Consider the following 11,928-nt stretch of genomic DNA (forward strand, 5'->3'; position numbering starts at 1 on the left):
TTCTGTAAAGCCGTGCCTGTGTTTGTATCTTACTCTCCGCCCCGCCCCCATTAACTCACACAGGGTTCCCAGCAGCATGGAGAGACACAGCGCCGACAGCACCGGTCCACACTTCTGACAATTCAGTTTTAATTGTTATTAACACAGCTGTATATTGTTAAGCAAGACAGGAAAACCTGCATTTGTACCAGTGTTTCTGCTGGTAACTCTGATATTGCGGCGGCCACGGCAAAGAACGCAGATGAAGTTATTGAATACAACTAACTTTGTAGTTTTGTGTTTGTAGAGTAATAGCGTGTGAGATGGAGGCTGCTGGGCCTGGGTGCAAGATATGACCCATGGCCAGAATATCATAGTTCATAAAAATGCAGCGCAGTGACAATACAGTCATTTCATACACACCACGTGTGTAACTCTGCTGACCCGCCATTCAACCCGTGCTGGACCCATTCATCATGAGTCAGCCGTCACTCTGTGAGTACGTCCATCGCACTCCCCCTCTCTCCCTAGCTCTTTTAATCCGTTATTGTTGAAAACAAGGGAAGGAGCTTTCTGAGAGATACTTTTTTTTTTTTTTTTTTTTTAAACACACCCTTGGCTATTTATTTCAAATAATTTTCATTTACATGTGTTGCAGCTGTATGTGTACAACATACAACATAAGAGGAATGTAGCACAATATGGATGTGAAAGCAGTTAAATAAATAGCCTATGTGACAATAAAATCTGTTTTGGTTAAAATCAACAAATAATTGTGATAATTAATCGTGAACTCAATATTGGTCAAAATAATCTTGATTCTCATTGTGGACATAATCGTGCAAGCCTAGCCACAAGAACAAGTGTGTGTGTGGGTGGGTGGACTAAGTGTGTGTGTGCGTGGACTAACCTATTGCTGAGGTCAGAGTTGCCTTTCGTCTTTAGATATTCCAGAACATCAGTCTCACTAAGAGGAACGAAACTGCCGTACTTCATGTAGAAGCTCTCCAGAAACTCTGAAAGAGAGGATATATGATCTGTTAGCGAAATAACAAACATGTTGTTATTCAGAAGATGAGCAGTTTTGTTTTCTCTGGTGTTTCTGAATCCATTGCTGACAATCACGGAACTGTCTGTTCAGGTCTGCGTGCTAATACATTCAAAAGGTAATGGGATGTGGATCCGACTCGAGTAACAAAGCTGATATTTGCACACCCTTTGCCACTTGTCACCGAAACAGTTTTTGCTTGCAATTTTTCATTTGCAAACATTAGTGATGCAAACATGGTGCCCGGCAACAAAAATGCAAAACTTTATTCCAAGAGGACAGAACGATGTGTTGTCTCTTAAAATTATAAGAGAGATAAATGCAATTCCCATTTCTGACCCATGAAACATGTGCAGATGACCAATTTGTTCATGACCATGTGAAAACCTTGGTGAATCAGAGTTCAATTAGGTCTGTCCTGAAGGCAAAAATACCTTTCCGGACTGTTTTTAGTATTATGCTTGTTAACCAAGTCACAACACATGAAAAGAGTTTGTGCGTATCAGCTTCAAAAATTGTCTTGACTACCAATAATTTTAGGTCTTACCCAGAATATTCAGATGTTATTTTGAAAATACAAAAATATTCCATAAAAGTTCTGTGTGTAAATGTTTCATGAAAAAAGACCCTTTTTATGAGTGTCATATGACAGAAAAAGCGCTATCCTCAGCACTTACTTCTTTCAGTCTGTGTGGAACAAGATCAATGATTTACGTTGCTTCATTGCGAAAAACTCTTACCATGGATCATATCAGTAAGCTGCTCCAGGGATTCTTTATTCTGTTGCTCTCCATCCACCTCTTGTCCGTTTGTTAGTTCCGACTGTTCTTTGCCCCGAACTTCTTCCACCCCCTCCCTCTCCCAGGTTCCAGGATGACAGTACAGCCCGTGGTCTCTTAATGCCCAGCTGTGCTGCAGGCGGCACACTGTAATAAAGCCCTGGAACGGAGGAGCCACCAAAGCTGGATGAGAAGTTTCCACCTCCATAAGTGCGGAGCAGTGGTTTGTTGGTATGGGGACATTTCCATTGGACATAGTTACTGGTACAGACATGGAGTCTGTTCTGTCAGGAGTCTTGTCCAACTGCATTCCAGAGTCCAGGTCCTGGGGAGATCCTGACCTTGAAGCAAGACCCAACTGCTGCGAAACAGACATTAGTCCATTTGTCATTTCACACTTGATCATGTTACCCTCCTTCGCCTCCTCTTCAGGCTCAGTGTCACTTAGGTTTACCGTGTCTCCATTGACTAATGGAGATTTAACTGAGCTGGGGTCAGTCTTCTCTCCATGGTCCATCTCTGCATCTTTCTTTTGCCTTGGCCTCTGCACAAACACTAACGGAGCTAGGGAATCACTTTTAGAACTGATGACAACACCACCTACACATCCCCTTTTTGTTTCAACTTCTACTTCTGTTTTTGATGCTGACATAGATGCCACCGCTCCCACCCTTCCCCTCCCTCTAACTACTGGTGCTGCCCTGCCTGCCATTCCCAACAATATCTTCTCCACAGTCCTGCTATTTCCACCTCCTCTCCCCCCTGACCCTTCTATCAACATGTCTTCCTTTTTCAGTGTCTCCCTTTTCTCTGGAGCAACATAGCTCGTTATTGGTCCATCCTGCAGGGAGACTGTGACAGGGCGAGCAACAGGCGTTTGTGACTTAATATCAGCCACTAATTCAGTCCTTTGCACCTTCTCATATGTGTCACCTTCATCCTCTGCTTCCTCTGCCGCCTCCTTGGTCAAATCAAAACATTTTAAACCTGTCAGCTGGCCATCCACTTTCCTTTTTGTGGTGTCCCTAAGGTCCCTGCTCATCTCCCTCCCCCTCCCTCTCCCTCTTGCCTTCCCTCTGCCCGAGGTTTGGGTATTGTGTCCTTTACTGTTGGGGCCACAGCAGTCACATGCCTTAGGAGTCCTCTTTCTGCCTGATGTACGGCCATTGAGTAGTGGGTTTTGAGTGGTGCTAGGTGTCTGGGGAGAGGACCAGGCTGATGCTGGGCTTGAGTTAGAAGTAACAGCTTTTGCTGGAGTTACAACAGGGGGAGCTGGATCAGCAGGAGTTGAAGTAAAGGGCTGGGTCAAGTCTGAGTTGGAGGCAAGGTCTGGGGTGAAGAGATTGGTTTGCGTTAGGTCCTGATCTGTAGCATCTTCAGAGGGAGGCACTAGAGGGGGAGCTGCTTTAGCAGCAACAGTTAAATGAGGTGATGCTGATGGTGTTGTTTTCATTGGGGATGCAGCGCCGCTGTGAACCATGACGTCCTCCTTTGGCTCTTCAACCCCATCCCCAACACATCCCTCTCCACAGTCCTCTCCTCTCCTTCCCTTTGGTCTAGTAGTTTATTCCTTCCTTGGTTGTTATGCTGACGCTTCCCTTCAGGTATTCTTCAGTAAAGTGCTTTTCCTTTGTAGAAAAAAAAAGTTGTTCCCACCATAGAGGTCATTGACTAGACAGCTCCACCATGGTCTCCTAATTAGAGCAAGTGGAACAGAGGAAGAATAGGGAGAGAGAATCAGAGCTAATGAAAGATATGTTTGCAAGCTCCTCAAATAAATAAATTATGGTTTAAATGTGAATGGGTCATTATTTAAAAAATTAATAAATAAAAAAATTAAAATAAAAAAACATCTTTTCCATATTCAGCAGAAAATCATATTCATTTAACATTACTGTTTGAGACGATTGCCAAACTGAAGTAGCAACTACAATGACGTTTTTTTTTAACACTGTTCAGAGATACAGTATGTGGTTCATTTGTTTGAGCTTCCAACTAACTGCGCAAAAGATATCCCGACTTCACAAGTAGTCAACTGACATTGTGTGCATTTAGTAACGTTATTTTCACATTTTACAAGAGGTGGTATTTCGTTCGGAAGCTAAACTCGTAGTTAGCTGACGTTAGCAACATAGCAGCGACAATTGTTGAGCTACAAATAATCAGTGTATATGCAGATAAATTAGCCATTAGCAGCTTCGCTTGTCTTCTCTAACATATTTTCCAGCGTTTGCCAAAATTCACACAATCAAGTTATGAAGTTTAATAAAAACAAACGTTACGTTAGCTCAGGTGCCGTTAGTGGCATTGGGCACCAGGCTGCTGGAGCATGCACACACATCATTTAAGAATATAACGGGCCATCCGATAATTTAACTAGGTCAAGGTAAAGTAATTGCATTTTACAAAGTTTTGCATAAGTTAGTCAATCCCTGAAGGCAAGCTAAGCTAAGTAAGCTAGCTGCAGCCAAAACATAGGCGAAAACACAAAGAAGCGACCACACATTTCCTCCATTGTCAGTAGGAAGTTGGAGGCGCCTAAAGACAGAAGAGGAGCTGCGAATTAGTATCTGACGTTATTTAGGTTATAAACCAGAAGCATGACAAAGAGAGGGGAAGAAAGTCATCAGCATACACCACCTTGTCTACGAAATAACAGTTCCGTCTGGTCTGACCACGATTTGAATAAACAATTCAAGCTGTCGTCGCTTATTGATTGCGTCACGACGTCGGTCTCTGCTTCGGTTGCGTCCGGATCGGTCCGAATGCTTTCGGCGCTTTCTCAAAGTAACCTTCAAATTCCTTCTTCTGGTACGCTGCAATGGCCTATCGCTGCCCTCTACTGTTAATATATATATATATATATATATATATATAATATGTATTTTTAACAGTTATTTATACTTTGTTATACAATCCTATAACCTTCAAATTCCACTTCTTGTCTTTCATTTTAACCTTCTTACTTCGACTATTTAGGCATAAAATATCGCAGTGACGTTTTCTGTTGTAAATATAAGTGCATGTAATTAGTCCATGTTGCAATAGCAAAAAAAGGAACATATTAGATTAAGGGAAAAGAATGACAAAATATGATTTTCAATATAATGCTAAATATGATACAAACTGTTATTATAATTTCTAACCAACAAATCGCTGACACAACACACAATGTATCTTGATAATCTTTAATTACAAAACACTAAAACAGGAAAACAATAAATAAAACTAAAGGTCCAAAAGTAAACAAATTAAGTACATAATTATTAACGGTAAAATGTCACAGAGGTTGCATAGAGAGAATTAACATTATGAATAGGCCTACTAGTTGCTTGACACCAAAGATACCTTTTCAAAGTAACGCCATGACTTTTGTAAAACAAAGGCATCTACTACAGGTATATATTTACTTTGTAAAAATGACACATATTATTGATTAGTGAAAGGGATGTACCACGTGGAGGATGGTCTGGAAAAGTGAGACAGGTGTACCTTAACGCAAAGTAATGCCGCACAAGGCACAAATATGTAATCCAAGCAAATTCAGACCAATTTGACTGAAGAATTAGCTTCTTAACATATGAATACAATATTAAAATATATTTGAGCTTAATTCAAGGTTTTAGCTCACCAACTCAAAAATTATGTAGCAGATTATGCAGGAAAATAAACACAGTCAGTCTGTTGCTTTACATTTCTATTTGTACACAAGGTCAGTGCTATATCATTCTCTACTTGCACGATCAAAAACAACAGGCATTATAAGTCTCTTTACAAGTGTCATTTGGCTCAAGTGATTTGAGATGCTTAGAAATGACCTGATTAGTCCCATCTAAACACCAAACATGTACAGATGCAGCCATGCAAGGAGTCTGACTTTTCACATACATGTCCTGCATCGCTGCGGCGCTGTGGCACTAATGCCAAGTGGAATCATTTGGAAAATGCTTTTAATACAAAAATAGAAAAAATATGGTTAAAGGATACGCGTTTCTAGACTAACTGTAAATACATAGTGCTTTTTTAAACTGGCACCAAGTACAGGTACATTTTATTTCTTTTTTTTCATACAATTTGTACAAAACGATATTGACTTAGCCTTTAGAACTGCAGCCAGATTAATAATTGACGAGATGAATGATTGATTTTCTTTTGCTATTTAAAGTGAGCTCACAACCTTCATGATGTTTGAAAAGTGATTAAAGTATTGGGGGTGGGGGGTCAGAGTAGGAAATACGTTCAGATATGACAGTGATCTACTTTACACAGAGAAACATTCTTTATTTTACAGCTTTGGTCATGTTTTCTGCACTGTAATGAAAGTAATGGTGGAAGACAGTGGTGAAGGGGATTTTTGAGTAGATGACTGTGATGCAGCAGACGGTGACAGCTGTGGGGTTAGTGCCTAGAAGAAATGATTGGTAGGATTAAAATGTATGCGATTTTATCATGTACACAGATAAAAAAGTGTGTCACAAAAAAGCAGTGTCTTGCTGAGAAAGCCCAATTACCAATCAGAGTGTTGTGTTGATAGCTGGAGTTTGTATGGTCTTTGTGATTGCGGCGCCGTTGATGCCCCCTGCTGTTAGCACCTGGAGCTGGAGCTTGTAAACACTGTCAGCCTGAAGACCATTAACTGACACCGACCGCTGAGACTGTGGAGGTGAAGCAGGGTACTGTAAGTTCACAGACACACAGGTACACCTTGGCAATAACAAAAATATAGAATGTCACTGCATTAATCCTTCATTGTACAATATGTAAATGCTGTGTCATTGTGAAATTATTTTTAATCTTTTAAACTTTTTATTCTTTGAATGTTGAAAGGCTGATTCATCATCCAAAATGAACACACACACACACACACACACACACACACACACACACACACACACACACACACACACACACACACACACACACACACAGGCACAAACACACACACACACACAGGCACACATCCCTCTCATATTTCTAAGGCATTTTCCTCCAGCTGCTACAGCATAACACAACATAGACCTCTTTTCGTGTCTCACCGGTGCGATTGTCTGTGTCTGGGAGATGAGTGAGACTTCCTGCCCTTCTGTTGCAGTGGTAACCCTTGATTGCAACGTCCAGGTGAATTGGAACCCCTCTACAGCTGCCGGGTCCAGGGCATGATGGGACATCCTCCAGCGAAGCGTCGTAAGCAGGGTTCCATTGACTTGCTGAAAGTCTGCAGTTAGTCGTTCTGGACGCAGTACCACCTTTCTGCCTGACAGGAGGCGCTCTGACACCAATAAAGGACACAAAACAGTTTCTCACTTATGACAGAAGAACACTTTAAAATGATTTCTTATAATGTTTAATATGACAATTTTTATGCTAAAATGTCAATACCAATAATCAAAGTTTTTTCATAATAGCAATTATTTGGTGGTAGGAAAGGTTTTTTGGTCACTGATACAACTGGAATTTTGCGATATGTAGTGTTTCAATGAGTGCAAGTTTGTACTTCGTGTTTGTGCTATGTTTTCGGTTACTGTTCCCAAAAGAAGACAAGGAAACCACTTTCAAGAGCTACCTTTTAAATATAGGCATTTAGGGGTTACAGGCTTAATAAAGATTAATGTAACAATGCTTATATGCCGTGTGTGTGTATGTGTGTGCATGTGTGTGTGTGTGTGTGTGTGTTTGTGTGTGTGTGTGTGTGTCTCTCTCTCTGTGTGTGTGTGTGTGTGTCTTTAGTTAGTCTTACCCTCAGTGTTGCATGGCAAAGCTTTGCCTCCTCTAACCCGGATGGAGGAGCAAGTCGGGGTTGTTACCCAGGCAACAGCCTCTGACCCCAGGTTGGCATTCATTGCCACGGCGACCCGGTACTTACAGGCGAACAGCAGGCCTGTGATGGTGTGATGGGTGCCCTGGAGAGAGAAAATCAAGTTAAATTAGGAATAAAAAGAGTGTTTGAACTGAACATAGCTGGTTGTTAAGACTGACATATTACAGGGTTCCTTAAAATATACACCTTACCCCTATTTTTGTTTGGGAACCTGTCTCATATAGCTTGTTAGCTCCATGTTAAAATAAACACCACAGTTTGAAGCTGCACTTGGCAGCGTTGCAGGTTGGCAACGCTGCCAACCTGCAACGTTGTTATGGGCTAAGTTCTATGTTATGGGCTAAGTTTGGCTGGCATCCAGGCTAGTGTTTTGTGAATATAGTTTGAGAATTTGGTTTACAGTTTTGAGAAAATGTGTCATAGCAATTGAGATAAACTGTAATAGTAGTCACTGCTGAGATGGTTCTGCAAATCTCTTTTCAATAGATCATTCTCATTCAAACCCCTTCCTGTCATTCTTTTATATTTCAATAAAGCAATATTGGGCAGGGATTTGACAGAGTTTTAGTAAAAGTGATGTTAGGCAGACACAGAGCGAGATGATGGCAGAGAGACAAAACAATAGATGCAACATTACGTCATAACTAACTGGATAATTGCCGCCATGTTACTTGGGTACTGTTTACAATCGCTACCTATGAGCATCAGCAACTATATTGTCAGCTGTGCAGCACATATTGCTATACCAAAAGGACCAAAGATACCAGCGAGGCTGGTTCTACTTTCTGTATGTCAGTATAGAGCAGATAAAAGATTTATTATTTACATGTAGTTAAACTAAAACTACTAATAATGGTCAGTAACTTAACCGTTAGCTACCAACGGACCAGCTGAGTTCCAAGTCAAAGTTATGTCTGACTGCTAGTTCTCAAAAGCTTGTTTCAAGCCGTTTATATCTAAGGCTCTCATCCTCTGTCTGTGTGTGACTTTGTCTTTCTGCCATTATCTCGCTCTGTCTCTGCCTAACATCACTTTTACCATAACTCTGTCAAGTTGGATCTCTGATACGCATACACACAAAAAGACACAACAATGCTCACATAAAACCAAGACATACTGTATACACAGTTTCACAAACACAGAGACACATAAAACTCGGCCAGGGAAGTTATACCGTACCTGCACAGTTGTTGTTCTCTCTGTGCTCGTAACATTAGTACTGCAGGTATGTGGACGCCACCGCAAAATATATGGACCAGGGTGTCTCTGCCTGCCTGTAAAGCCAAAGCAAGGCAGCAAGACAGACATTACAAGTGGGCATGTGTTTGTGTTTATCTTGTATACATTTGACAACTAAGAAAAAAATGTGCTGGAAAACTCTGGATTCTGATTGGTTGTAAGGTGTGGTTTCATTTTTAGTAACCGGACAGTACAAGTGGACATTTATGATGCAGGTTTTTGACTACAGTTCTAAATGAATGCATGTCGGTAAAGACTGCAACAATAAGCCTCAGCTAAAGAACGTGGAGCGAGGGTTATTTGTGTGTAATTGGTTAAATTTTATCAGTAAAAGCACGCAGTTTAATTAGAATTGTGTTTGATATTTTCGTGAATCTGGACAACCAAACAGTCACAGAAAAGAAAGACAGGACTTTTAAAACAATGTTAGCTGCTAAGAATATTTTTTTGCATCTATTTTTCTTTTCTATTGTTCACTTGTTGCGTGTTTCAAAATTAACTCACCATGGTGAGACCATTTCCAGAAAACCTTGACCTGCAGCTGGTCGTCATGGTAATGAGGGGCAGCAACCTCCAGGCGCAGGTTGCCAGGGGTGACAGGGTTAATGGGGGATTCAGGGTGAGGCAGAGAGGATGAGAGGGGGAGGTCAGAGGAAGAAGGGGAGGAGGAGGAGAGGGAAGGAGAGGAGGGAAGAGATAATGAAGATGAGGGAAGCTCATTGGAGAAGTCTTCACCTTCGGTTCAGGAGAGGAGAAAAATAATAAAGGTTACAATTTAAAACATTGTCTGATTTGACAGTATGTCTTCAGCAATGAGGACAGTAAAATGTTTAAAAAAATAATCAGAGTTTCAAGCTTGTAAACAACGAAGCAAACCACTTAAAACTTTAGATGCAGGAGTGATATTCATTGTGCTTTTATGCGTGTTTTGAAGAAGCAGTTTCTTAACCACTCTAAAGTAAGCATTATTAATACAGAAGCTGTTCGCCTATAACCGACAACATCACAAAAACACATCATCTGAATGACGTGTGTGACGTCTGAAACTTGTTATATAGCACATGGACTATATAAATGTATTACATTGTGCCTGGAATATCATAAACTGGTGACGAGGATGCAGCTGGTAGCTAGCTTTCCCGTTATTAAATTCACATAGAAACACTAATTGGCTTTATCTGGCCTAACTGACCCTCAGGGGGAAAACCAGGCCAATATGTGGACTGTGTCAAATATTAATGCTGCTAAATTATAAATGGCAATATGTTCCATGTAAAATTGTTGGTATGTGGTTTGATAATTGAGCTGCAGCTGGCTACAATCCTCTGCTGGGCTGACCGACGGGTCGCCTATAAATACCTCTGTTGCCTGGACAACCATTAACATCACTACTTTCCACTTTTTTAAACAGTGCAGCTGTAGGCTCACAAAACATGCTGACAGTAAATTCTGCAGCTCTGCACAAACTAACTAAACTAACGACTTACTAGCTAAAATCATTGACTCAATAATGTACAGCTCTGTTTGCAAATGGTACAGCGGACTATAACTAATAATGATATGACAAGTTAATGAAATGTTCAAAAACATGTACTTGATGTGGCCAGGTTGGATCAGTGGTAGAGCAAGTGCACACATACTTTGAGGTTTATACCTCAACGCAGAGGTCCAGGGTTCAAATCTGACCTGTGATGATTTTCTACATGTCTTCCCCCTCTCTCACCTAACTGTCATGTCAAAAATTAAAGGCTGAAAAGCCCCAAAAAATAATCTTAAAAACAAAACAAAAATGTACTTGAGTGTGTCTCTATTTGCATTAAGGTTGCTAGGGGGTCTTTACAAGGCTTCAGGCTACAGTTTACATTACTTGGGCTACTAAGCAACACTTAGCTTTATTCTTACAGTTTTGTTCCTCCAACACATAACTGTACAAAACCTACTGAAGAGTGGAGCTTTCCTTTAACTTATATATTTCTAAGTGACTTCTAAAGATGTGATGCTTATGCACACTGCCAAGAGAGGCAATGGTGTGAATGCTGTATTCATGCTATATAAAGCTGCAAATTTCTTATCAAAATAATTAGTTCTTAAGGTAACTGCAGATGTTGCAGTCACAACATGCACCATATGAAACTCTGTACAACTCTTTAATGCATTTTACGTAACCACATTCTACTAAAATTATGACAAAAAAATTGGATAGTGGTAGTGGTAAACAGTTTTACTGTTGAATATAAAAAGTATACCATGAGGAGGAAGATGCTTTGTTTGTTTACCTGTATCAGTTATTGTATTAAAGACTATTTGGGCTCTGGGACTTTTCAGCCGCTTCTGACCCCAGTAGGTCACCGTCTGGACAGACAGGAAGTAGGAAGTAGCAGGCAGCAGACCCTGCAGCCACAGCTCACACTGTGCCTATAACACATTAGAGAATGGGAACACAGAAAGAGAAGTTTTCTTAACGGTTAGGAACAGTGGTTCTTGGCTACTTCTTACTCTGTCGTTATTCACTTTCACTTGCTAGATGTGTCCTTAAATTTGAAAACCAACTCAGAATCTCCACTATAGCCAATACAGTTACTGCCACAATCTTCATCGTCTTTACTGTTATCATAATCCTCCCTTTGAGTGTTGTGTGTTTGTGTGTGTGTTTCCCGCTTTGACAGTGGAGACCTGTTTTGCATTAGCCCGCTGTTTGACTGACAGCTCATTAAGAAGCTCTTAGTCAATGAGGTCTGTCTGTCTGCGTGGATTTGAGCTAGTCACAACAAAGAGATGCTTGGATGATAACAAGTTTGTGTATGTGTGTGTGCGCGTGTGTGCGTGTGTATGTGTGTGTGTGTAGGGGTGCGTGCGTGTTTAGAAGTTTGTGTGTGTTCAGTTATATAAGTGTGCACACTTAAGACAGAATGAGACAAAAGCAAGTTAAAAGCAGTTTTGGTGACCTGCAGACAAAATGGGGTTGACGTATTTCCATTACTCTCAAGATAGACAAAACATATGGTCTGAACAGCTGTGTGTGTGTGTGTGTGTGTGTGTGTGTGTGTGTGTGTGTGTGTGTGTGT

At 40.8% G+C, this 11,928-nt stretch overlaps 2 protein-coding genes across 4 annotated transcripts in view; both read right to left on the minus strand.

The window, feature by feature from the left end:
* Positions 1-4,580, minus strand: part of LOC116694954 (sentrin-specific protease 1) — a 10,343-nt gene extending 5,763 nt beyond the window's left edge. For all 3 annotated transcript variants that reach the window (XM_032524916.1, XM_032524915.1, XM_032524917.1), the window contains exons 1-3: positions 4,447-4,580; positions 1,768-3,500; positions 890-995 (exon numbers count right to left, since the gene is read on the minus strand). In XM_032524916.1, coding sequence (XP_032380807.1) covers positions 890-995; positions 1,768-3,286 — 1,625 coding nt within the window. In that variant the 5' untranslated portion in view covers positions 3,287-3,500; positions 4,447-4,580. The remainder of the gene's footprint in view (positions 1-889; positions 996-1,767; positions 3,501-4,446) is intronic.
* An 801-nt stretch (positions 4,581-5,381) lies between these two features.
* The window catches only part of anos1b (anosmin 1b), a 43,898-nt gene continuing 37,351 nt past the window's right edge, over positions 5,382-11,928 (minus strand). Inside the window, exons 9-15 of the mRNA XM_032524924.1 lie at positions 11,140-11,278; positions 9,368-9,598; positions 8,804-8,898; positions 7,544-7,706; positions 6,843-7,075; positions 6,318-6,461; positions 5,382-6,211 (exon numbers count right to left, since the gene is read on the minus strand). Coding sequence (XP_032380815.1) covers positions 6,321-6,461; positions 6,843-7,075; positions 7,544-7,706; positions 8,804-8,898; positions 9,368-9,598; positions 11,140-11,278 — 1,002 coding nt within the window. The 3' untranslated portion in view covers positions 5,382-6,211; positions 6,318-6,320. The remainder of the gene's footprint in view (positions 6,212-6,317; positions 6,462-6,842; positions 7,076-7,543; positions 7,707-8,803; positions 8,899-9,367; positions 9,599-11,139; positions 11,279-11,928) is intronic.

The sequence above is a fragment of the Etheostoma spectabile genome, chromosome 9 (assembly GCF_008692095.1).
Source record: "Etheostoma spectabile isolate EspeVRDwgs_2016 chromosome 9, UIUC_Espe_1.0, whole genome shotgun sequence".
NCBI lineage: Eukaryota > Metazoa > Chordata > Actinopteri > Perciformes > Percidae > Etheostoma > Etheostoma spectabile.